At 38.3% G+C, this 24,549-nt stretch overlaps 1 protein-coding gene across 1 annotated transcript in view; it reads left to right on the forward strand.

The window, feature by feature from the left end:
- Window positions 1-3,114: 3,114 nt before the first annotated feature.
- NCAM2 (neural cell adhesion molecule 2) overlaps window positions 3,115-24,549 on the forward strand; it is a 281,879-nt gene continuing 260,444 nt past the window's right edge. Inside the window, exon 1 of the mRNA XM_069870620.1 lies at window positions 3,115-3,226. Within this exon, the coding sequence (XP_069726721.1) occupies window positions 3,175-3,226 (52 nt within the window). The 5' untranslated portion in view covers window positions 3,115-3,174. The remainder of the gene's footprint in view (window positions 3,227-24,549) is intronic.

A 24,549-nucleotide genomic window follows, 5' to 3' on the forward strand; every position in this document is an offset into this window, starting at 1 on the left:
GCAGTTCATATGAGATAATATTAACTGTGGTTATTTCTGGCCTTATTTTTAAATCTTATATAGCATGAAAAAGTGTTTGTTTTCCACCAGCATGTTTGTTCTGCATGGGATATTACCAAGAAATTGCGTTTTCTAATTCTCCAGTCTAACTACATCCATTAAACTCCATGTCAGGCTCTCCACCCACTCAGTACATAGAACACTATTCAAAGAGTGTTAATCAAAGAATGGCAAATACTACAGGAGCGTTGTTACTGATACCAATTAGTGTTTTACAGCACCTTGAAACACTCATCTTTTGGCTCATTTAATGTACGATCACAAACACTAAGAATCATATAGATACGGATGGCAGAAAAGCTGAACATTTTTCTTGTGTCTTTCTAATCTCTGCATGACTTCAGTGTGATATGCTGTTGCGGTTCACTATGACATAATTCTTTACAGATCTTTCTTTGGTAATAAATTAGTTATTTCATAAGTAGCAGAAACAATGAAGCCCTGCATGCTTTTGTACTTTACTCCCTCCTTTCCATCCCTCCACTGCATGGCTTGTACATATGGAACATATAAACTTTTTAGGTGCTATATGTAACAGCACTTGGAGCTACATGCCTACTGATGGGCGAACCAGCTGCAACCTCTACCTTCACCGAGGTCTCTCTCTCTCTTTTAGAGTATTACTACAAGAACGTGATTGTCTTTAAGACTTATATCTATCTTTTGTTGTTGTTACTCCATTACTTCAGAGAGGCAAAGGGCGTGTTTGCTTCTATTTGAGGAGCTGGACTAAAACCAGATGTTTCCAAATCCTGCAACAATATGGCATGGACAGTCTACCTGGTGAGTTCTGTTCACTGCTGCAGACAAGTAAAGAGGCAGACTTCCTGGGACAAGGAATCCTGTTTGGAAGCAAAGCATCCTCATTCCATTTCAAATGAGTAAGAACTGGTCACTCAGCTCTGACAATGGTGGAATTCTCACTGTATTTACAATTTAAAGCAAGCAAATTTGGAATAGCAGTATTCTTTCTATCATGTTTAGGTCATGTGGGGCAACAGACTTCCTACCCATTTCTGTATTGTGCCTTGGAGGGTGTCTGCTGTACATGGATTTCAATCCTTGAATCTATGCCCCTGTACAGATCAAGGTGCTTCTCTACCACTTTTGGCCCTTAATCAAAGCATACTATAACAGATGTCAAGGTATATGTACAAATTATTTGGTTTTATTTGTTAATACTGGTTTTATTTTCTCTGTTTATTCCATCTTAGTTGCATGGTAATGCTCCAAGCACATCAAAATCAAAGATAAATTTGACAAATTTGGCATCTTACTTTATATTGAGGGTTTTTTTTTTTTACTTCATATTGTTTTTTGCTGACTAAGATATATATTGTTCTTTTAATGCTTTCATCTGTTTTTGTCATTTTTCTGTATTAATCTGCTAACGTTGTCTGTTTCTGTAGTAGGGTACTGGGGCTGATGGGACCATCTTACCTCGGAAAACTCCTTCACCAAAAATACTTCCTTTTTCTTTTTTTCGTGCTTTCCTGAACCTGCACTAAAGGCCCAAGCCAAAAGTTTCTGCAATTAGGCATCATTCCCAACAGTCGGGAACAGAATGGCTCCTAAATATAAATCTGGTTCTCACCTAAAAGGTTTTGCTGAAGCTTCCATATTTTGGATTTCCAAAACTGTATGAGGAATTACAGTTCCATTCTCACTTAAATATACATGAAAAATGAATTGGTTCATTTTTATACTAGGTTACAAAAATCTTTAGTTTCAAGAGCAGGGCTCCGTGGTGTGTAGCTGAGCAATACGTTTCTGATTCATGTGGCACAGAATAACCAGCCAATGGCACAAAGCTCTAGCTCTCCTCTCTACCAGCATTTTCTGTGTATGTTCCCAAGTGCCCTAAAACATCATCTTCTGAGGAAAGAATTTCAGTTTTATCACCTATCTTGTTGATACCAGCAAGATCTGGCTACACAATTTCTTCCTCCTATATTTTGTAATTTTCTAAGACTCCTATGCAGTGAGAGTCAAGCTGAAGATACTGCTTGTGTCTCCCTGTCTTGCTCCTCCTCCTCAAATCCTCTTGAAAAGGGCAAAAAAAGGGTTGGAAAAATTACTAGGGATGTGCTAATTTGGATTAATCTTTTATTACCTACTATCAGTACCGCTTCACGTTAATATAAATCTACTTCTATCTCCTTCCATGTATCATACAGGTGGTAAGGTGACAAATTTATAGAAGCTGCTTTAGAGACTATAGCTTAATTAACACGCACACAGAAAAAAAAATTATCTGTTCAAAGTCAAGCGGGACAAGAATCCACCTCTTCTTTTTACTTTAGGGCAGTTTTTTCGGTTTTGTTTTTTTTTTTTATTCTTTGCCAGGCAAGATCCTCAGTGAGACTGCACTAAGGCATCAAAAGGGTAAGCAATTTATTTTTTACAGGCTTTATTTCACACAGCCGTAAACAGCAGAGGTGTTTTCCCCCCTCTGCGCTCCTAACAAAAAGTCAAAACACGCGAATTCCTAGACAGCGAAATGACTAGGTATAAACCCAGATTAGTGTGAACTCGCACCCCCCCCCCCCCCAACACACACACCACGCGAGGCTCCCGGCGCTCCCGCTTCCCACCGGCGCTGCGGCGCATTTACCGCATGCGGGAGGCGCGGGGGGAATCGCCATACCCCGCGTACCCCCTCGGCGCATCCCCCGCGCCGCAGCGCGGGCGCCCCACGGGCAGGCGCTGTGGGTGCTGCCTGCGGGGGTCCCCCGATCCGCTGGGGCTCCCCGGGAGACTCTCCCTTGAGGCTGTTCCCCCTCGGGGTGCGTGTGGGGGCGGGGGGGAAGAAGAGGCTCCGAGGGGCCGCGAGGCTGGTGGGGGTGTCGCCTCGCTTCCTCAAGGCGGGGAGAGGGAGGGAGGCTTCGAGCCCTCGCAGCCGCCTCTCGGAGCGGCGGAAGAATCTGCCGCTCGGTGGGCGGCGCGGCCGCTCGGTGCCGCGGAGGGATCCGCGCGGGCCGCCGCGCGCCCGCCCCCCGCGCGCGGCCGCTGCCTCCCCGATATATCGCGGCGCGGGGAGGCGCGGGTGGCACTGGGCGGGCGGCGGCGCCGGGAGAGCAGCTCCGACTCGGAACCGTCCGCCAGCTCCTGAACATGAGCCTCCTGCCTCTCTACCTGCTCGGATCGCTCCTCAGTAGCGGCCAAGGTAGGAGCAGGGCTGATTTTTTTTTTTTTTTATTATTTTTTAAATAAATCGCTATTCTTACCTGCGCTGTCTGCTCGCACAGATTACGGAGAAAGAAATAAAGCGTTGTAACACCATGGAACCAAATTAAAAAGGACCTAAAACTTGTTTCATCGTGCCCCCCCTCCTTTTTTTTTCATTAAGTCTTCAAGGTGGGGAGAGGAATTGTTTATGAGAACCAAATAAAAAAGGGAAAACACCTGGAAGATGCTAAGTGCACTTACCTGCTTTGCATGGGATTTTGCCTTTTTTTTGGGGGGGGTGGGGTGATAAAGCGATTTAAAATGCTGGGGTTCGCGCTTTCAAACCTGCATCTGCTGGAGGGGGAAAGGTGGGCTTCATTTTTTAGGAGAAGTGCTATCGGTAGAGCCCCGTGAGAAAGCTGCCCTGCCGGGATGCTCCCCTTCCCAAGGCCGCTCCCCTCGCTGTGCGGGGACCCCGAGCCCCGTTCCCGGCCCGCGGGGAGCCGGCGGGGCAGGGGCAGCGTGGCCGCTGGCATCTGCGCGGCTGCGGAGACTTTGAAGCGCTGGAATGAGGCCGGGGAGGGCAGGGGTGCGCGGAGACGGGGCGCGACGGGGTTTGCGCCTTCGCCTTTTTGCATATGTACGTGCGTAGGTTCGGCAGGTTGCATCGGCAAGTTGCTTTTTCGCTTTGAAAATAAAGACCTTGGCGGTCGTGGCGTGGCCAGCTTTGGGGTTTGTTTTCGGTTTGTTGTCTTTTTGTTTTTTTTTTTTTTTCCTCCTGTGTGTGTTAAATCTTTCTCTGTTTCGGATGTCACCGATGTGGTTACTCGCGGCTCTGCGCTCCTCGAGGAGATGGGGTGGGACATGGGGTGGGTGGCCCTCGGGGAGTGAGGGGTGGATAATTGCGGCGACTCGAAACTGTTGGGGCAAGTTTCCAGCGGTAGGTTTCGGGGCCGAAGCGGGATATGTCGCTCCTCCCTTGGGATGCTCCCCGCCGGGCGTGGGGCAGCGCTGCATCGCCTGCACCTGGAGGGGGAGGCGGGTCCGGAGCTCGGGGCCTTTTTAAGCAGGTTTTAAGGAAGGGGGGAGGAAAAATAAATAAATAAATAAACCAACCCACCTGGGAGCCAGCGGACGCGTGGGAGCGGCCCCTGGCTTGCAGCAGGGGGCGGCAGAGCTCCACGGCGCCGGGGTGAACGTCTCACCAGGCGCTGCGCGGTGTCTGGAGAGGGGAGCGAGATCTGTTGCGCTTGAGAAGGAGGGGAGGGGGCGTTATGCCTGGAGAGATAAAGACGACAGCTCCGAAGGTCTCCTTCAATGTATTTATCGCAGGCGGCTTTGTCTCGGTGATGAGTAGCAAAGAGCCACCGGGTGCTCTCAATTTATGTAGAAATGCTTCTGTGCGTTTGGCACCTCGGGGTGAGCTCCGGAGGTCTCCCGACTAGCAGCGGTACAGAAACGGTTCCGGAGGCTTTTGCCAGCACGGGGATGGCAGAGGAGAAGGAGCACATGAAAACATCCTTCAGGCTTTGCATTGATCTGCCTAGATGTGATGTGCGGAGAGATGTGGTCCTCGATTCCTCTAACGGAGGAACGGTAGAAAGCTAGTTTGTGAAGTGTGATTACTGCAGCGTGGGAGGACTAAATAGTTTTGGTATCTTACTACTGCAAGTGTCAGGAGATAAATAATGGAGCCAAATTCTAGATGCTATTAAGATGAGCTTTGAAAATTATAGAGGGATAGATATAAGGAGGAAAGCTGAGTAAATTGTGTATTGAGAGTAAATTGTTATTAGTCTCAATTTAAAAAAAACCAACGAAACAACAAAACAAACCAACAAAACTCAAACCAAACACTTCTTTTTAATAAAGGGAGTTAACGGGAGGGAAGTAAGATATTTTTTTAACTGGCTATAGAAATAACAGGAACATGCAGCCTCAATCCACAGCAAGGGGTGGTAAATAGGAGTGGGAAAAGGTCTCTGTATGGAGAACATTCCCATCAAGGTTGCTATGGGAAAATAAAATTCTACAGTAATTTTTTTTTCTTCTATTATTATTGCTTTAATAAACATTGTTATGGGGAGGGATTTAGGATGCTTTTTTTTTTTTGACACCTCATTGTAGGAATCTTGGGAATTTCTTGAAGTGATTAAAATAATTTGAGAGGCTATTCCAAAAACTCCTGGAATTTATCTTCTTTTGGGGTTGCAGTGGCATGGAACACTTATCAAGTGAAGGCTATGGTGTTTCTAAGGGGTTTTCTGTTTAAGAAAACCAGCATTATCTGCGTGTTAGAAGATGATTATGACTTTTTGATGCTAGTGTGGAGATAATGTAAATGGTTAAGAAATATTGTCAGTTGTAGGTTGACGGCTCATATTTTGAAGATAGCTGAAGAAGATTTTATGAAGAATGACTGTAGCTTTTTCTTTTGGAATCGCTTGAGAGCGAACTGTGATGTATTTGTTCCCTTTCAGAAAATCAGAGTAGCTGACAGTAACCCCTTTCATCAGCCCCTTAAGTTAAGAGCTTATGAATGTCATAATTATCTACCAGGGTGAAATATTCCCTCTTCTAATTTCGTCGTAAGGGAGAAGTTTAACTGTCAATGTTATTACACTAAAACAAAAGGATTTTTTTCTTAACCTTTCAAAGCTGTCCAGACAATTCATCCGGAGTGAAAAGCTCAAATTTAATTAGCTTTGCTTTAATAAAGACAATACCAAAACACATACCTCAAACCAACAAAAGAGCCTATTCTGTTCTGTAAATCTGTTTCTTTTAATATAGGTAGAAATAGAACATGTGGAAGAGGAGGCTTCATTGTATTGTACCGCTGTCTGGGGACACCGATTTAATGTGGATGAAATAAGTATCTTCCCAGATTGCAAAATCCTATTTCTCTTATCACTCTGCATAATACAATTTGCTAACATAAGTTAGGAGTGAGCACTTGCTCAGTCAATGTGTTTTAAGTTTCCTCTTTCCACTGCTTTGATACTGAGTTAGGTTTTGTGTGGGGTTTTTTTTTTTTCTTCCCCTGGAGAGTGTCCCCTTACAAATGCTTATAAGGGATTGTTAGTTAATAAGGAAAATCTGAAACATTCAGGGAGTTCATTGTTTTCTGCTCTGTCAATTTGTACAAATGCATTCAGATTAAAATATGTCTGCTACCTTCTCCTCTCCTTTTCACTCCTAACAAAAACCGGACAAAAAATAATGTTTGGTTTCCTGTTTTAGCCTGTGTAACTCCTCTTCAAGTGAAGATGAGAATCAAAATATTTGCCTGAAAATAAGCCCAGACTCGTGAGGTATTCTAGAAGATTGACATAAGAATGGATGGATGAGAAATATGTAGAAAGTTGTTTCGTACACTCTTATTCAAAATTGAGTTAGAGATTTTTAGTGTTTGCAGTGGCTCTAAATTATGACATGTATGAATGATAAGGTCATAGAGATGAAGCTTTAAGGTCTCCTCTAAAGGATTTGCATAGCATTGCTTTGACTTTGCCTTTTTCTTCTACAACATTGTTCTTGTATTTATTTGGGTGACTAATTATCTTTATCTATGGGAATACTATTGGAGTGTTAAGAACAATTTATGTATGATTTGCCTCTCATGGCCTGCTTCTTCAACAAGTATTTTGGAAACAAGTATTGTATTAGTTTGCCCTTTCACTGACCTTTTCTTGGAGGCACCTTTCCCAAGTGATTCATGTTTATGTACTGATTTTTCTTCCAATTTACTCCAGTAACCCCCTCATTACATTCAGCACATGCTATTTTATTCCAGCACAATTGAGTCAAGTTAATATGACATTTTAGGAAACGTTTTTTTTTAACTACACTATCTTGTGGCTGTGAGTTGAAAATCTGTTATTGAATTAGTAGGATACAGGCTTCTCCAAATAAGGAATCTGGATAATAAGCTGGTATTCATATTCGGCTTATACCAACTAATTAATGCTAGATGTTTTATTTGGAGTTTTGTTTGTTTTTTGGCACGCACACATTTGCTTTGTGAATAAGGGTAGTATAATTGATGAGGTTTGTCCTGAGGTTTTACATGTCATTTGAGTTTTATTTGTGATGTTTCTTGAAATTCAGAAATGGGAGAGATGTGAGAGAACTTAAGGACATCCTGATGTATTCAAATCTGAAGACTTACTGGGATCCGACAGACTAAATCGAGGCCTATTGTAGTCTAATATATCTTACCACTTTTTGGTTTGACTTATCAGTTAATCATGACTTAATTCTGACCTAGTAATTAGAGTCCCACCCACTACACCCTATCCCCCTTTAATACATGTAGGTTAAGAATTTGACTAAATAATTATGGTTTTTGGTAACTGGTTTAAAACTTGGAATAATTTTGAATGCTAAATAGAGCACTTGGAATACTTGTTGTCCCTTCCAGAATCTGAGGATGTCCAGTTTCAGTAATGTAATTCTGCATTCTTAGCAGTATCTTGTTGTTGTGTTTGCAGCTCAGTTTCGCTTACTACTGTGGTTATGTGAATTTGAATGTTTTTAAAGGGTGTCAGGGAAACGAAAAGGAGAATTTCAAATAGCAAGATGTTCTTCAAATGTCTTGTGTTATGCTATAATTTATTGAATGGGGTATCTTCAAAAATAAAGGTACCAAGCTTATTTTTATTGTTTGGCTAAATTTTTGTATTAGGTTTTTATCATTTGACTGATGATGTTGGTAACTGGAGAAGAAACTTTCTGATTTGCTTTGCTGTAGGCAAGCTCAGAATTGAACTTTTAATTAATTGAATGAAAAGAAGAAAACAGAGGAATAAAAACAATCATAAACAGCAAGAGTCAATTATCTGGCTACAGCTATTTATGGTGACAGCTTATATTAAAATCTTTTTGTCCTGGAAAAGAAACCCATTTAAAAGTTACTTAAAAATTACATGGAAAGGAAGCAAACAATACCTGAGAAAACAAACAATACAGAAGACTACTCCATAGAAACTCTTGTTTAACAATATCCCTAAGCCTTTGAATAACATGTGTTGGAGCTGGAGTGCTCCATGGAAGCACTGTTGGTTGCACTAATACAGAGATCACCACACTGAACAGGAATCAGTTGACTTCAGTGAGTTTTGAAACTGTGGAGTAGGTGAAGACATCTCTTGAACTGCTATGGGGTAAATGGCTTTCATTTTTGAAATAACATGAGATGGGGCAATGCTATTCATTTATGCTGCTGCTATGATTTAGGAAACTTTGATTAAAAGAAAATTTCTTTTTGCATCTGTTAATTAGAACCTAGATTATTAATTGCATGACACAGGAGTAGGGGCTTGAACTACAAATATAAAGTAGGATCTACTGTAGAATGAAGTATTTACATAGTTATTAAATATGAAGATGACTGATCGTTGTGGTCAAACACTACTGATTCTAGTCAAAGGAGAATTTCCATTGACTTAAGTTGGTGTTTTCATGAGAAGCAAACAGGACCAGTTTTTTTTTAAAAGCAATTATTTTGCTGTCTCAAGTAAGTTCATTAGGGAAGGAGGCAGACAGTGAAGTGTATCAACTAAAAATTGGTTACATGATTTCTCTTGAAGAATACTGCTACCATTTAAAAGCTGAAAACCAAGTCAGACACCTTCTGAATAGTTTTACTTGTTTCTGCTCCTTTTAGTAAAGAAAATATTTTGTTTCGTTGAGTCTGTTCTTTGGTATAATAGACAAGGAGCATTGCAGATAGAATTGAAAGATCAAGTCATTTAACAACTTGTTTGAACAGATAATGTCAGTAAGCACAGAGATCTACTAACCAACACTGTCATTTGCCATCAGTTTCCATGATCCAAGTATAATCTTATCTGAAATTGCCAATTTGTGCATGGACAACATCCAGAAAAACTTGGGAAGCAACTTTATTATGGAGGTTTAGTCTGCTTCTTCATTGATCCTGCCTGTCATTACCGAAATAAATTTCCTCTTATTCAGGCACTGGATAACTTCTTTCCAGAAGTAGCTTTCCATAGAAAGCATAAAACACCTTCAAGTTAATTTGTTTATTTGAGATGTAGTGGCTCTTTTCCAGTAGAAAAGGGGGAGAGTGGAGTAGAAACACATCTTTTTCTCACTGCTCAGTTATACTTTTTCTCCTATTTTTTTTTAGTGTTCCAATTACCTGAGTACTATTGCTAAAGCATAGACAAAGGTTGATGAATAACTTTAATAATTCAGCAAAGTTCATAGTAATACCTATTATACCTGTAACATATAAATAACTTTATGAATGAAAAATCCCTTTTCAAAATTACCTTTCCCATTAGCTATATTAAACTGATTATTTACATTGCAGTTGTGGGCTAAGTAACAATAACAGTTGTTTGACTGGCTATGAGCTGAAACTCATACTTGGAATTCATATATGAAATTCATACAAGAAGTTGATGACCTCATCACTTTGCCCAAGCAGTGCTATTTGGAGCATACTATGAATTCAGTTTATAAACAAAATCATTGCCATCAATTTTCTTGCTACTAAAACACTGCAGCATATTCAGTCAAGCTGCAAGCAATTTCAAACCCATTAACTTCGTAGACCTTCATGCTGCTGCTGATTTTGGCTTGTATGAAGTCAGGTCTATACTTAATAAAGCATTTAAAGAGAGAGACATAAAGCAGTGTATGGAGATCCTTGTGGCACGTGTTGCAGATAGACATAAACAGGTAGGAAGAGGTAATTCTGTCTCTTGCTATGAATAGCTTTCTGTACTGATCACACAAAATTTATTTTCTTTGTTATAGTACCTGGAAAGACGTAATCAGAACAGCAATGATATTCTGTCAGTAATTGTATCTTAATTAATCAAAGCAGAATAAACTAAATATCCAGGGTTTGGTGTAGAGGGTATAAAAGGGTTAATGTTAAACATACTGAAGACCAGTTATCAGGATTAATGTAATATAACATTATTTGTTGAAGTTCTTCAACAACCCATACTTGCATACTGACATGCTTACTGGGTCAGAACAAAGATCGATATACTCCAGTGACCTCGATCTGACTGACTCAAGGCAAGTGTCATAAAGAAGCAGGGTAAGTACAGAACAAGAACAGCATGATGCTTAATGTCAGTGCACCCTACAACATTCAGGGATATGTCGGGCTATATCTGTGAGATCTTCCTTAATAATCTTGGCAGGTCTTTGTTGCATGAATTTGATCTACTTGGTAGACTGTGACAGCAACTTGAGAGAAAAATGCTGAAAAAAGCCTGAAAAAATAATCAGTTGTTGTGTTGTAAGTAATGGAGTAATACTAATTCCTTTCTCAACTCTTCCATTACACTTATAATTATGTGTACCATAGAACTGCTCATATGTTCTTGCATATCAGACTCAGAATTGCATGTTTTATTCATGGACTTTTCAGTGATTTAATTATATTCTTTTATTTGGTGTTTCTTTCCTTCATTTTTTTAAAAAAGCATTTTATTTATTTTCCTAGTGTTTTGGTGATGGCTATCTTGAATTAAGAAATGGTAGCATGAAGTACTTCAATTTTAAGCTGATCTGCAACAGGCCAGTTGTAAAAAACATTCTTGTTCATAAATATCACTTTTCAACTATAGTCAGTGTCGCAAGTTCTGCCTTACCAAGGGGGTGGGGGCTAAAAGTGTTTGAGTGGTTACCCTGGTAAAATGAATGCTAGGACATTTGATGACTAGGAAGAGGATTCCCAGGGATGAACACAGATTGCAGAGGTGCTTGAAAGGAAAGCATGGCATACCAGTAAATGGGTTATGAAAAAAATTTCAGGATGGAAATTAATTTTTAGCCAAAAAAGCAGTGACTTCAGAGCATAACAGTGTCAGGGAAGAAGTATGGTTATTCTTAAGACGACTCTTAAGTAATTTATGAAAGGATTACATTTAATGGGTCCTCAGAATGTCCCAGGTGATGCCCTCAAGTGATGTGCTCTAAGACATTCTTCATGTAAAGACTCTCAAGACACAGGGGAAAAGTAACTTTTAAATTGCTGAATGTTGCTTTTTGGAAAATATAATTGAGTGTTTCTCATCCATTAACAAGCGTTATATAGCAGATATTACTTCTTAACGCAGTAAGAATTGCCAGTGTTTGGTACCTGTTGCAAATTCTGCTGGTGTCACTAGATGTTGTCCATACTTAAAAAAACCCCACAAACAATAATGCTCTCTACAATTTTTCCTAGGAAAACTTACAGTTGGGTGTCAAAAACAATTTTTCCATTTTTAATGACTGATTTTTTTTTTTCTCAGTTGGTTACATCTCTCTAAAAATGGAAAATGATGTTCTTAGAAAATGTGGCCTTTATTTATTTGCATGTAACAATAATAGAGAATTACAAAGATAAAATTGCACAATGTGAAACACTTTGTTTTTGCTAATCAACTGAATGATTTTGTATCAGACATCTGTAGTTTACAACAGAAGGCTTTTTGTGGCTTTCTATTTCGTTTTTTGTTCCTATCTTTGTAAATCTTATCTGAAATTTGAAATTCAAGGTGAATTATGTCCAGTGGGGCATTGCTATCACTCATAAATAATGCAATAATTCAGATACTCCTGTGCTTTTTGTGTTGGAGAATAATACCCTAACTTTAGATTTATAAAAAAAAACCCCTAAATGCTGGCTTTTTTTCCTATTAAGACTGTTAACAGTATAGTATAGCTACATCTATCTCTAGCTGGTATAGTTTCTTCTAAGAAAATCATGATATGCGAGATGAGTTCTACTGACAGAATTGTGTGCACACCCTGCAGCGTTGGAACTCCCACTGAAGTCAATGGGAGACTTCTGTGCCAAGAGTACTGTTTCGGGGGTTGTACTGATTGCAGCTTTCAGGGTCTGATTGAAGCTTTCAGGAGTTGTATAACTCCAATGTGAGTATGTGGGAATCTTGATTTAGTAAAGAATAGAAAATCAAGCTCTAACTTTATGTATATTTAAGCAGTGGGCATGTTTATAAAGTAGTGCTGAAAGTGTGGGACTAATCAAACCGCACATAACTAAAGGGATGTTCTGGTGTGTCAGATTTTATTCAAGATGACATATGGGACAAAAGAGAATACTTTTCTGTGGGTTTTGTTTGGTTTTTTTTTTATTTATTAAATAATAAAACCAAAGACACATTTTAAGTATTGTCAGCTACTGGTTTAATTTTCTCCCTCTGGGAACATATGACAAAGTTGAGGTTCACACATTTAATCATTACAGTCACATACTTGTTGCAGTGCAGGTCATAGCTATGTTGGAGTTTACCATTCAGTACGAAAACTCGTAATTCATTTTTGTTTGTGGCTTCAAGAGTTTTGGTTTACTTGCTTGTTTTGGTCTGTGGCTTTGTGACACTGGGCAAAACTGTTCCTTAGATATTCAGTATTCACATCACGCCTGTTGGTCTGTAAGCGTACTGTCTGAGTGATCAGATGTTAAATGGAATTGTGCCAGTTTATGGCAGTTCCACACATTGCATTCAATAGCTTTTAGCATTTAGTTGAAATAATCCTCCCTAGCACCATTGCATTACATTTTTGTGAATATCTTTGGATTATACAGCCTATGTACATACTGAAATTATATTGCTGGGTTCAAGAACACTCTCACAGGTGGTTTCCTATACAGTTCTCAAACTCTTGGTAGACTTATTTTGAATTTGCCATTCTTAGAAGTAAATTTACAGTTGTTTGTTTGTCATTTTAGTGGCTTCAGTTCTGAGTGCATGCTTTGCTTATGTGCTGCTAATTTTAAAATTAATTTGAGTTATATTCACTTTTTCTGTATATTGCTAACATTAGTATAAACCAAAAGACTCCTAGGTTTGTTCTACAACCTCAGGAATCACCTGCTTCATTCTTCACAGCCCTTTGTAGCCTTTTTTTTTTTTTTTTAACTAGGTGCATGAATTAACACTTTATCTGCCATATATAAGGGCAGACTGGGCTGGGGAAACTATTTTCTTTCTGTAAATATCTTGATGAGAAGAAATGCACTTTCCTGTGAATAGTGTATTTTGCATATTTTAGCTACTGAGGATCTCATTAAAAACAAAAACAAATCCCCTAAAACCAATCAACTACAGTTAAACTAAACCAAGAAATACAAGAAATATTCCTCTTCAAGAGAAAAATAATTTTGCTGTTAGATGGAGTTCTCATATCTGTTATTCTGTGTCTGTTTTAAACCAGGAAAGGCTACTGTAGGTGTTGTGTGGACAGAAATTTGAAAGAGAGACCTTATTACCATGTAAATATTATGAAAACTACTTAAGTTTTTTTTTTTCTTTGTGACTAGTGAATGTTACTATTGCTTTAAAGCACCTTAAATATATGTGACTCTTTTTCAGACTATGATGACCACTTTATGCAGTCCTGAAGGGTTTTTAGGTTTTTTTTAGATTTTTTCTGTTTACATCTGTTAATGGAAGTCAGCCCCACAGAAAACCATTTTCTGTTCATAAGAACGCTAAATCTATTGTGTGACCTGCAAGTATTCAAAAGTAACGGCTGTGTCTGTGAACCAATAGAACAATCCCCTTCAATCATGTTACATTTTTACCGATAAAAAGTTACAATTAATTTTGTAACTATGTTTGTGAATGTCTGTTTAGAAAAAGTGTTAGGGGGGAGGGGGAAGGGAAACTCAAGCAGAAGAAAAGAACACCTAATATTTTTTGAAGGTGCATGTCTTCCTTAAAGAAGAGACATTTCTCCATTTCTGTCCTTGGTAATTTTTGATGTTTGTTTTGTTGTTCTTCGGGGGTTTTTTGTTTTGGAGAGACGCTGTTAAATAAAATTCCATTTTCATGGTCTAGGTAAGTTTTAAAGCATAGCACAAAGTTTCACATAATGGCTCTTTAAATATTTTATTTTTGGGAGTGGACAACAAGTCTTCCCTACAAGTATCTTCTGCATGATGGGCCTTCTTGTGTTTTGCACACAGTTGTGCTTTTTGTTTTAAGAACACTGAAGTCTGAACAAAGGTTTATTGGACTGTTTCCTGAGACAGTGAATGTTGTTGATAGCCATGTTTGAAATCATGACATGCTGTATTGTGTCATTTACTGTTTACTTTTGAGTCTATTCTCTTTACCTACTGTTTACTTTTAGGGAACCTGGATAAATTCTCGCAAATAGGTTATTGTGAGGTCTTTAAAACGTTGTGAAGAGGTAATCTAGGCATTCTTACAAGCATTCATTAGATTTGTAAAAACCTAGATGAGTTCCGTTTGAACTGTAGCCACACTTGAAAATGTGTTCCAATTTTATTTTGCTTGAATTATCAAATAAGGGTAAGAATTAATACCTTAAATTTGTTACCTAAGGTTTTTCTGAAATTGTCCTAAAAATAAGTGCATGTTTATAACAAAGAAGTACTAAAACAGCAAAAATTACAATACAAGCTTTTCTCAGCAGTTGTTAGGAAAAAAATGCACAGTGAAGCAAAAGCTACTTTTCACAGTAAACAACTCTATATGAATCAAACTTATATTATCAGTCTGACTATAATTGTTCATGGGCTTAATTCCTAACTACATATAGAATTGGTTTATTTTTCTAGGATTTTTATAAAAACAGCTTGGAGGTTCTGCTTTCTTACAAGAAGTAAAATGAGAGTAGAAACAGTTAACCTTCTCAGTTTCATTGAGCTAATGCTGAATGTTGTCCTCTATCCATCAGGTAGAATTTCTCTTCTCTAGCTATGTTTCCGTTCACTTGCATTGTGACGCGTAACTGCATTGTCTAAAGTGAAGTATGATTTTAAGGATATAAATATTTCTGGGATAAAATTTTTGATTCCAGCCTCTTATGTTTGGTAATGCAGATGGTCACTTTACAACCTGGCAATAAAAAGGAGTGATTCAACTAAATGAAGTACGTGATTTGCTGGTAATCACAAGCAATGTGTAAACCAAATTGTTATTGGAGTGCAGTACCTGTCTTTTTAAAAGTATGTGGTCTGTCCATTCAATGTCATATGTATAGCCATTCACGTAATGAAATCTTTTATCATAACTGACATAAATGGTGTCTTTGTTAGCCTGAAGAGAGAAGCTAAAGAAGTCTAAATGAGGACAGAGACTTTCTGATTTTTTCCCTTTAGAAATAGTTTCTGAGATCAGAAGTGGAGACCACTTTTTTTTTTCTAGAAGGTTTTCTACTAAATCATGTGTTTTCCATCTGTTCAGTATTATGGATGCAGTCTAAAATTGCTTCTGTATACTTGTCTTTGGAACATTTATACCACCCAGTATCTAACATACTGACAGATTCCAATGCAAAATGTACTAATCCTCAGAACACCTCCAGACCTCACCACAGGAAAAGTATGGAATTAAGTTAGTAGGTATGTCCACTTGGTTTCTTCTTGGCAAATGCAAACTCTTTGTGCATGCTTCCAGTTAACTGAAGACAAACTAGCTCCAAATCAAAAGCTGAAACTGTCATTCCTGTGGCAGTGCTTGAATAAACTGTTGTTACGGCTTATTAACATTAGCATAGTGTTGTGGTAATTACAGATGCACAAACTGCTATTAGGTTGCATCTGGCTGACTCGGAGCATGCATCTGCCTGCCAAAGTCTGTGTTGACATGCCCACAGCAAGATAAAGGCAGGACAGTGCGAAGATCCTCAAGTTAAAGAAGATCTAAAGCAGTAAATCTAAATGGCGCAGCATCATTTTTATGGCAAGGATTGGCCCTCCGATCAGGAAGAGGAGAACTAGAGGGAGACTTCTGAGTCCAAGTAAATAGTTTGTCTAGGCTGTGACCATGTTGATTTATGTGTGTTATTGGCAGATCAAAGCTGAGTTAGGATGTCTTTGCATCATACTTATTCACATTTCTGCTGCTGATGTTATAGGCACAGGTAGTTGGTTCACAACTGTGCATATGTGACCTAAATAGAGGAGACGCCATGCAGAGCAACAAATTTGATTGTCTCCCATGTCTTTAGGGTGATACCCTAGAAGTTGATCAATTTTTTTGGATACTCAATGTTATTCTGTAGATTCTAGGAAGCCGCACTGACCTCTGTTCTAACTTTACTGAGGGCACTTAATGTGACACATGTGACAGTGCCCACAAGTTTATGTTCATGAAGCAATAGTCAAACAGCATCCTTCTGGAAGACTGTACAGTACCAGATTCAAGCTACTCTGAGAGGACATTAGATACTTGTGAGAGAAAATCTCAGCTTTATTACAAGTCATTACTCTATTTTCAGTGGAAGTGTATAATTTTGTTCTTCATACAAATAAAATCAGATATTAGATTCGATAGATGGAATAGCAAGTATTTCAGACAATAGAATAGATATCCACTTAAAGAGAGAAGAATGATTTCATGAAGTATGAGAGATTTTAATTTTCTTGTTAGAACATTGCTAGCAGGCAGCAAACCTGGCTTATCCCTTTGTGAAGCTTTGTTCCTTAATACAAATAACTTTATTTGTGCCTCAGGAATGTTACCTGTTAATATGCCTCAGTGTATATTTTGAATCAACAAGTACCATAAAGAAAAGGAAGATATTAACATTGCGTCTTAAATAGTAATCCTTACTTAGTAGGTTGGATTTGGGTTTGTTTCTGTTAGTCTGTGAACATATTTAAATTTTACTGTCTGTTTTTGCTAAAATTTGTTTCTGTTTTTGCTTTAAAGCCAGGATGTAAATGTGAAGTATTTCTTTAAAATATGAGAACTCATGCCCCTGTGGAAGCTTTTTTCCTTAATTGTACCAAGATTCCCTGTTTTGTTGATGTGAAATGAAACATGAAGAAACTTTGAGGTCAGACAAAGTCCGTTATGAATCCAGAATTGAACCAGCTGTCCTGATTTCATTCCTGTGCTTTAACAGTCATTCTGCTTTTATTTTGTGATAAAATGTGGATTCAAGACTGACATGAAAATATGCAGTGTCTGCAAACAGACTTCGCTTTTAGTTAGGGTTGTATTTGCTGATTCCAGCAGCTCTGACTTAAATGGCCTTTATCTGAGGCTAGAATGTTTAGTGGTTGTGATTGTCATTCCTTTAGGATCCTAAGGAGTAATGCTAGAATTCCTTATTTAAATCTGCAGATCTGCAAGTGGGATACTTGGTTCTTTTTCTCCTAAGACAAGGAAACAAACTAGAAACTAGATTGGGGAAGAGGACAGGAGAAAACAAATGAAAAACCCCAACAGAAACTCCAAAACACCCTACATATTCTGTAAGATCTGCATTTAAATGTTTTTTATGTTTCCCACTCACTGTTCTGACTCTGCATCAGAAATTACCTTTTTTTTTTTGTTGTTGTTGTTTTGAAATAGTAGCTCTCATAATTTATCTCTTTGAAGAAGTAAAGTGAATAACCAAATGGTTTTCTTTCCATGGCCAAGTAGACTGTTTCAGTGTTCAGGGCCAGTTGTGAATGTCGGGTTGGCAACATGTTAACTAGATGAAACTGGATGAGAAAGATGCTTTCAGTACTGATATGTTCAGAATCTGACAAATTTTTCTTCTTCTTTCTTGCAAACTGTTTACTAAAATTTCCACACTGGATATCTGTAGTGTTAGGGTTTTTTATCTATTTTTGGGATTAAGGTGAACCTACTTTTGTCTTCTTTGAGCTTTATTTCCTTTTGAATAGAACTGCCATGATCTTATGTAGCTGGTTTTGTATGATACACAAACTCATTGGATTTTTGAAATACTAGTACAAAAATGCTGAACTAATTACTGGTTATATCAGTTTCAAGTATATAAATAGCAAAATAATTCCATCAATTCCATCATCTGTTAATATAACAGGAAAGGCCATAACGTTACTTATGGAAGCATTCTGAGAGACCATTTTAGAGGATGCCAAATTCTGGTACAACCTATGTAGACTGTTTAATCCACACAGTGAAAATGGGAAGAGCTCTGAAATGCTGTTTGGAACACACATTCCCTGATCCCCTAGCACAAATGAGACAACAGAATAATTAGGGAGGGAAAATGTGTTCCCTGCATTCTTTGTATACATAAGAGGTTATGTACTGCTGCAAATTGGATTAGCTGTATCAACAGTAGCATAATTTATTTAAAGTTAGATCTCAAAGACTGGGAAAAGAGCAGTGGAAGACCAAGAGGGGAATTGTAAAAAGAGGGATATGTTGTATACAGGTAACTCACTTAACTTGTGTATAACTGGCTATATTTTAAAACAGCAGAAATTCTTTGTGTTAAGCTCTGTATGTTGCCAATGGTTGAGACTCAATATTTCAGCTGAAGCTTTAAACTTGTATGTAAGTTGTTTTGAAATGATATGTTTAAACCCAATCACATTTCATAAATTCAGAAAATCAGTCTCTACCTCCTTCTGATTATTTATGAATATTCAAATTTATACTTCTCTTCCAGATGACTTGCAGAAATGATGCACCTTCCAAATGGATTTATATACAGTTGGTTCTTTGAAATCAATAACTTCTATTTAACTTTCCTAGTGCTTTTTTTTTTTATTCAGGATACTTTCACTTAGGTACTGAAAAGAATGTTTTGGGAAGCTTTTCAGCCTACAGCACATGGTGATAGCATGAGAGGCACAGACAGGTGGTTCTGCATGGGCTTTGCAGAGGTCCATTAGTGGTCTGAGAGACTAAAAAGAACAACACATTTCTCCCTTGCTGTAGAGACTATTCAGGTGAAGAAACTATTCAGATGAAGATGACTATTCAGATGTTAACCTTAACAAATCAAATTAAGATTAATATTGATAACATTTACCCCCATAGTAATTCCATATAGAAATCTAGTGCAGCTTGGTCAGAGATAAAAGGGCATCATGTTTTTTTTAATTTCTGTATTCAGTTGGATCTTTAATACTTATTTTTTAAAATTCTCCCATCCTTAATTAGCATGTTTTCTGATGCTTATGAATATGTTCATCATTTAAATACTTTTTGAAAATGCTGTGTTTGTCTTAGTAACTATTATCATTTTGTTACTTAAATGAAGACAGTTTTGTTGTTTTCCCTAATAATTAAATAGGCTGCTTGACAAGAACAGTTATAACTTTTTTTTGAAGTTATTACTACTGCATGTAATAAGTTTAGAAAACCAAGATGCCTGATTGTTGATTTGTCATTTTGGTAAACGAGATGTTTTATTTGGTCTCCAGTCTTCAATGCAGCCTTCTAAGGAGGGATCTTTCTGAGTGCAAAGTTTGTTGTCATGTTGCTAGTGTGTGTTTCTGACCAGAATGCAAAGTAGCTTTAATCCATACATTCTTTTTTTCCTGTACTGGGGTAGCTGCCAGTCCTGTGTTGGTGATTAACTTCTGAAAGTGTCAGCTGTAACAAAACCAGTTCATTTTCTTGACTAGTTAACAGCTAGTTAAAAGGGAGAAACAGCTCAAATGAAAGGGAAGTACTGTACATTTTGTTTCTAAAATATGTAGGCTGTTAAAACTGAGAGAAAAAAAATCAGTTATGGAGGGATTTTTAGGTGAACAAAAATATTTATCTGATTCTTCAAATCAAAACATGCTAGATCACTGGATAATTAAGTTACCTGATGGAAATTATGGTCAGTTACAGGTTGTTTTCAATAAGGAGTTATGTAATTCATAAGCCTCTGTTTCACTGTTGCAAAAAGCAAAACAACAACAGCCCTCCCTCTAAAAAGTAATTTGAATAATAACTGGAATATTGGTGAGAAAAAATATCAGAAGAAAGAAAAATGCTTTAACTTTTTCAGATAACTTGAATGTGAAAATTATAATCTACAGCAAAGTGCAAAGTCACGGTTTAGAGGGATTAATGATGCTCTTCTTCCTCACATATATTTTCAAGTTATTAATGCCTGTCTTTTTTTTGATAACAAACTGTTTGCACCAAATCACAATTTTATATTTGTTTTGTTAATGTTATTTTTGGCAAATTTTCCTCTGCAAAGCAAATGTTAACCATTTTCTGCAAACATTTTAAAACCACAGTGTATTTAATTGGAACTTTAAGCTTCACGTAGACCTTTTCTTCTAAATTTTAGATCAGCTATCTTGGCAGAAAATTCTTGCAAGTCAAACTGCGGTTCTAGTAAATGTAAGACTCTTTTGCTGTAAGTTTATCCTAAAAGTGTGGTTTTGTATATTCTGTCTTGTTGAACTTCTTAACATGAAAATATTGGTAGTAATGAGGGCAAAAGAGGCTGTTGTAACAGGTGTCACATTGAATATCTTGTTTAAGAAAGCAGAGTCAGTTGTTGTCTCACAGTGTTGACAGGTGCTAGAAATCTGTGGAGATTCAGAATTACTTTTGTTTACTAGCTCATTTGAGCCCTGTTATTTTCAAGTTGCAGTAAGTGAAAGGTTTGAATGTCCTATTAGGCAGAACAAAGATAGAGGAAGCCATGCAATGAGATGTCAGTAATCTAACAAGAGGAGAAAATTTATATTGTTACATATAAAAATGAAAAAAAAAAACCCCTCTGGAAATCACAAATCAGGATCATGCTGTGTGTGTTTGGAGTTGGAAGAGGAACTTCAATGACTGATAGTGAACTATACTTCTGGGTGAATTTTTAAATGCAGGAAAACTTGGAAAAAACTATCATTTGCTTTACTTTTATTTAAAGTAAGTTTTATATATTTTAAGAAAGCAAAGGGTGAAGGGGGGGCATGGTCTTTGTCATAGATTTGCTGTATAGATTTGTGGAATAAAATGTTACCTCAACTCATTGACAGTCTTTGCAGAAAGTAGTATTTACACCTTCTCTACCCTTTGGGAATCTACAGTTCCAGTCCTTCAGCAATTATTCCTCCTGCTCCTTGCCTCCCCTACCCTCATTACACTACAAGGGCAGAGGTACTACCCCCTTACACAGGAGTAGTTTCATTTAAAATGGGATTCCAGGCAGTAGTTTCCCCTATAGATGAGTCGGAACATTTTATATTTTTAATGCGTAATTCTCTCTGTAGAATAGTGATTGTGACTCACAAGCAGGATATGTTTGTCTACCCTCAGCATACTCAGTATGTGTGACAGAAGACAGGAGTGGCATGCTCTTCTTCCTCACCCTTTCCCCTGCACCCTCTCCCTTCATCTTATGGTGGAAGACCTGTGAGCCTTAAGAGATAAACCAAATTGAGATAACATAAATCAAGAAATCCAGTAATTCCCATCTGATGTACAAACTATCTTTGACTCAAGTTACATCTTACAGCTCAGTTCTCTCTGAAATACTATCATCATTTCTTACTGCTACTCTTTCGTCATGCTACCTGCATTCTGAGGTATCTTTGATATTAGTTATCAAAATACCAAGATTTTGTAAGAAGAAGGGGGTATTAAAAAGGGCAAAGGAAAACTAAATGCGTGGGTAATGATAGGAAGATTTCTGCATTGCAAGTGGAAGCCAAAATGAATGAGCAGGTAATCTCCATCCTGCGATGTTGAGTGAAACTGAAGATTCAATGGCAAATGCTGCACCTTTGTTAAAAAGGTAGAAGAAAGATGTCTGACCAGCACAGGCTTGCTGCTCTAACACGAATAGTATGCAAAGCCGTATATATGTGTGTATGTAAATATATAACATACAGCTTTCAAATATAAATTTTATTTAAGTAGTTATGTAGCTGTCCCGGATTTCAGGGAAATCTGTTCTTTTAATATTGTTTACAAATCTAGTACTCTACTTTTAAGAATAAGTTTTTGTGCAAGATGAGAAAGAAGGTATCAGAGCATGAGGCAAATAAAAAACTTGTTTACTTTAAAGTGAAGAGGATATTGTGGAGTCTTTTGTTTACAGAGTGGTAAGTGGAAAAAAGGACTTTTATTCTTTAACTTAAAGTATGTGCTTGCTACAGGAACAAATGGGTTTGAGCTGACTGAAAAACTTTAGTCTGAAAATGTAAAGGTTATTTCTCTCCATAAGGGCAAGTAAAATGTAAAGTGACAAAGTGACTCGGCTGCTGGATGAGGGAAGGCTTCAGTAACGCCTTTGACACAGTACCTCATAGCATTCTGCTTGAGAAACTGTCAGTCTCTGGCCTGGACAGGCGCACACTCTCCTGGGTGGAAAACTGGTTGGATGGCCGGGCCCAGAGAGTGGTGGTAAATGGTGCAAAATTCAGCTGGAGGCCAGTTACCAGTGGGGTTCCCCAGGGCTCAGTGCTGGGTCCAGCCCTGTTCAATGTCTTTATCAATGACCTGGATGAAGGCATTGAGTGCACCCTTAGCAAGTTTGCGGACGACACTAAGCTGGGTGGAAGTGTCGATCTGATGGAGGGTAGGGAGGCTCTGCAAAGGGATGTGAACAGGCTGGACCGCTGGGCAGAGTCCAATGGCATGAGGTTTAACAAGGCCAAATGCCGGGTCCTGCACTTGGGGCACAACAACCCTATGCAGTGCTACAGACTGGGAGAAGTCTGGCTACAAAGCTGCCTGGAGGAGAGGGACCTGGGGGTGTTGGTTGACAGCCGACTGAACATGAGCCAGCAGTGTGCCCAGGTGGCCAAGAAGGCCAATGGCATCTTGGCTTGTATCAGAAATGGCGTGACCAGCAGGTCCAGGAAGGTTATTCTCCCTCTGTACTCGGCACTGGTGAGACCGCTCCTCAAATCCTGTGTTCAGTTCTGGGCCCCTCACCACAAGAAGGATGTTGAGGCTCTGGAACGAGTCCAGAGAAGAGCAACAAAGCTGGTGAAGGGGCTGGAGAACAGGCCTTATGAGGAGCGGCTGAGAGAGCTGGGGGTTGTTTAGCCTGGAGAAGAGGAGGTGAGGGGAGACCTCATTGCTCTCTACAACTCCCTGAAAGGAGGTTGTAGAGAGGAGGGTGCTGGCCTCTTCTCCCAAGTGACAGGGGACAGGACGAAAGGAAATGGCCTCAAGCTCCGCCAGGGGAGGTTTAGGCTGGACATTAGGAAAAAGTTCTTTACAGAAAGGGTCGTTGGGCACTGGCAGAGGCTGCCCAGGGAGGTGGTTGAGTCACCTTCCCTGGAGGTGTTTAAGGCACGGGTGGACGAGGTGCTGAGGGATATGGTTTAGTGTTTGATAGGAACGGTTGGACTCGATGATCCGGTGGGTCTCTTCCAACCTGGTTATTCTGTGTGATTCTGTGTGTGTGTGTGTAAAATAATCTTTAAAATAATGGCTTAAAATAAGTGATTTTAAGAAGGAGGTAAAGGGATTTGAGGGAGATATTGTAATGTTGTGCCTACAGAAGCACACTAGAATATTTTACCCAAAAATTGCTGTTCCCCTGCTTTCTTGATTGAATTCTTTCTTTTTTAAAATGAAACCCTGACACTTCTACTTTAAGTTTGTAGTTAATAAATATAATTATATAGTAATAGTTAATTTGTATAATGCATTCTAAATAACAGCGTATTTGTTCAGGAAATATTTTCTAGTACTTTCAGATATGTAAAATCTGTGCAATGTTTTACCATGCAGTGAGAATTAACTGTTTGCACTCATGTCATGCTCTCATTATGAGTTAGTAATGATTAATTAAGTCCAAAATCTGAGAATAAAAATAGGTTGCATTTTACTGATACCCTGAAGATAGGTCTGTAGAGTCTATTCTTATTCACACTAAAAAGCTTCCTAAATGCTGTGACTTCTTCACAAAATAATTAGCAGTTCTTAAACAATGGAAATAATGGAAATTATGACCATTAGAAACACAAACCCATGAATTTTCCGTGGAACTGACAAACTGTTCTGTGGCTGTCAAAAGAAGAATCTGGTATATAGAGAAGTCGTAGCCAAGTAGGCTTCACCAAGCTGTCTCTGAAAACATGAAATCAAATGATTAGTATTTGTATTCTCTGCAGAGACGATCTGAGAAAATGAGTCATCTTGAAGAGCAAGAGTTTTACTTGTGACTTTTGTGTATGTTTTTAACAATTAATGATAAGGTGCTGTAGAATCACTGTACTGGTGTCAAAGAGAAACATTCAGAATTGTTGATTCTATTACTGTATCATAAGATAGTGATGAAATATACCTTGAATCTAGCAAATTGTTATAGGTGGAAGAATTTCTTTCTTTGACATATTTTACAATATTTCCATAAAGGACATCAGATTTGATGCCCTCCAGAGTGCACTAATTGTGTGCATATAATAGAAAAGTGCATTGATTAAAAAGATATCCTAGATGGACATATATCATAGAAGACTCAAAGTCTAGGTAGTGGTACTTGAGAAGAAAATTTCCTGCACTATGAGACCTTTGAGGCCAGTATTTAATAGAATCATAGAATAGTTTGGGTTCAAAGGGGCCTTAAAGATTATCTAGTTTCAACCTCCATTTTATGTAGTATTTAATT

This window comes from Phaenicophaeus curvirostris, chromosome 1 (genome assembly GCF_032191515.1).
Source record: "Phaenicophaeus curvirostris isolate KB17595 chromosome 1, BPBGC_Pcur_1.0, whole genome shotgun sequence".
In the NCBI taxonomy this organism is placed as follows: domain Eukaryota; kingdom Metazoa; phylum Chordata; class Aves; order Cuculiformes; family Cuculidae; genus Phaenicophaeus; species Phaenicophaeus curvirostris.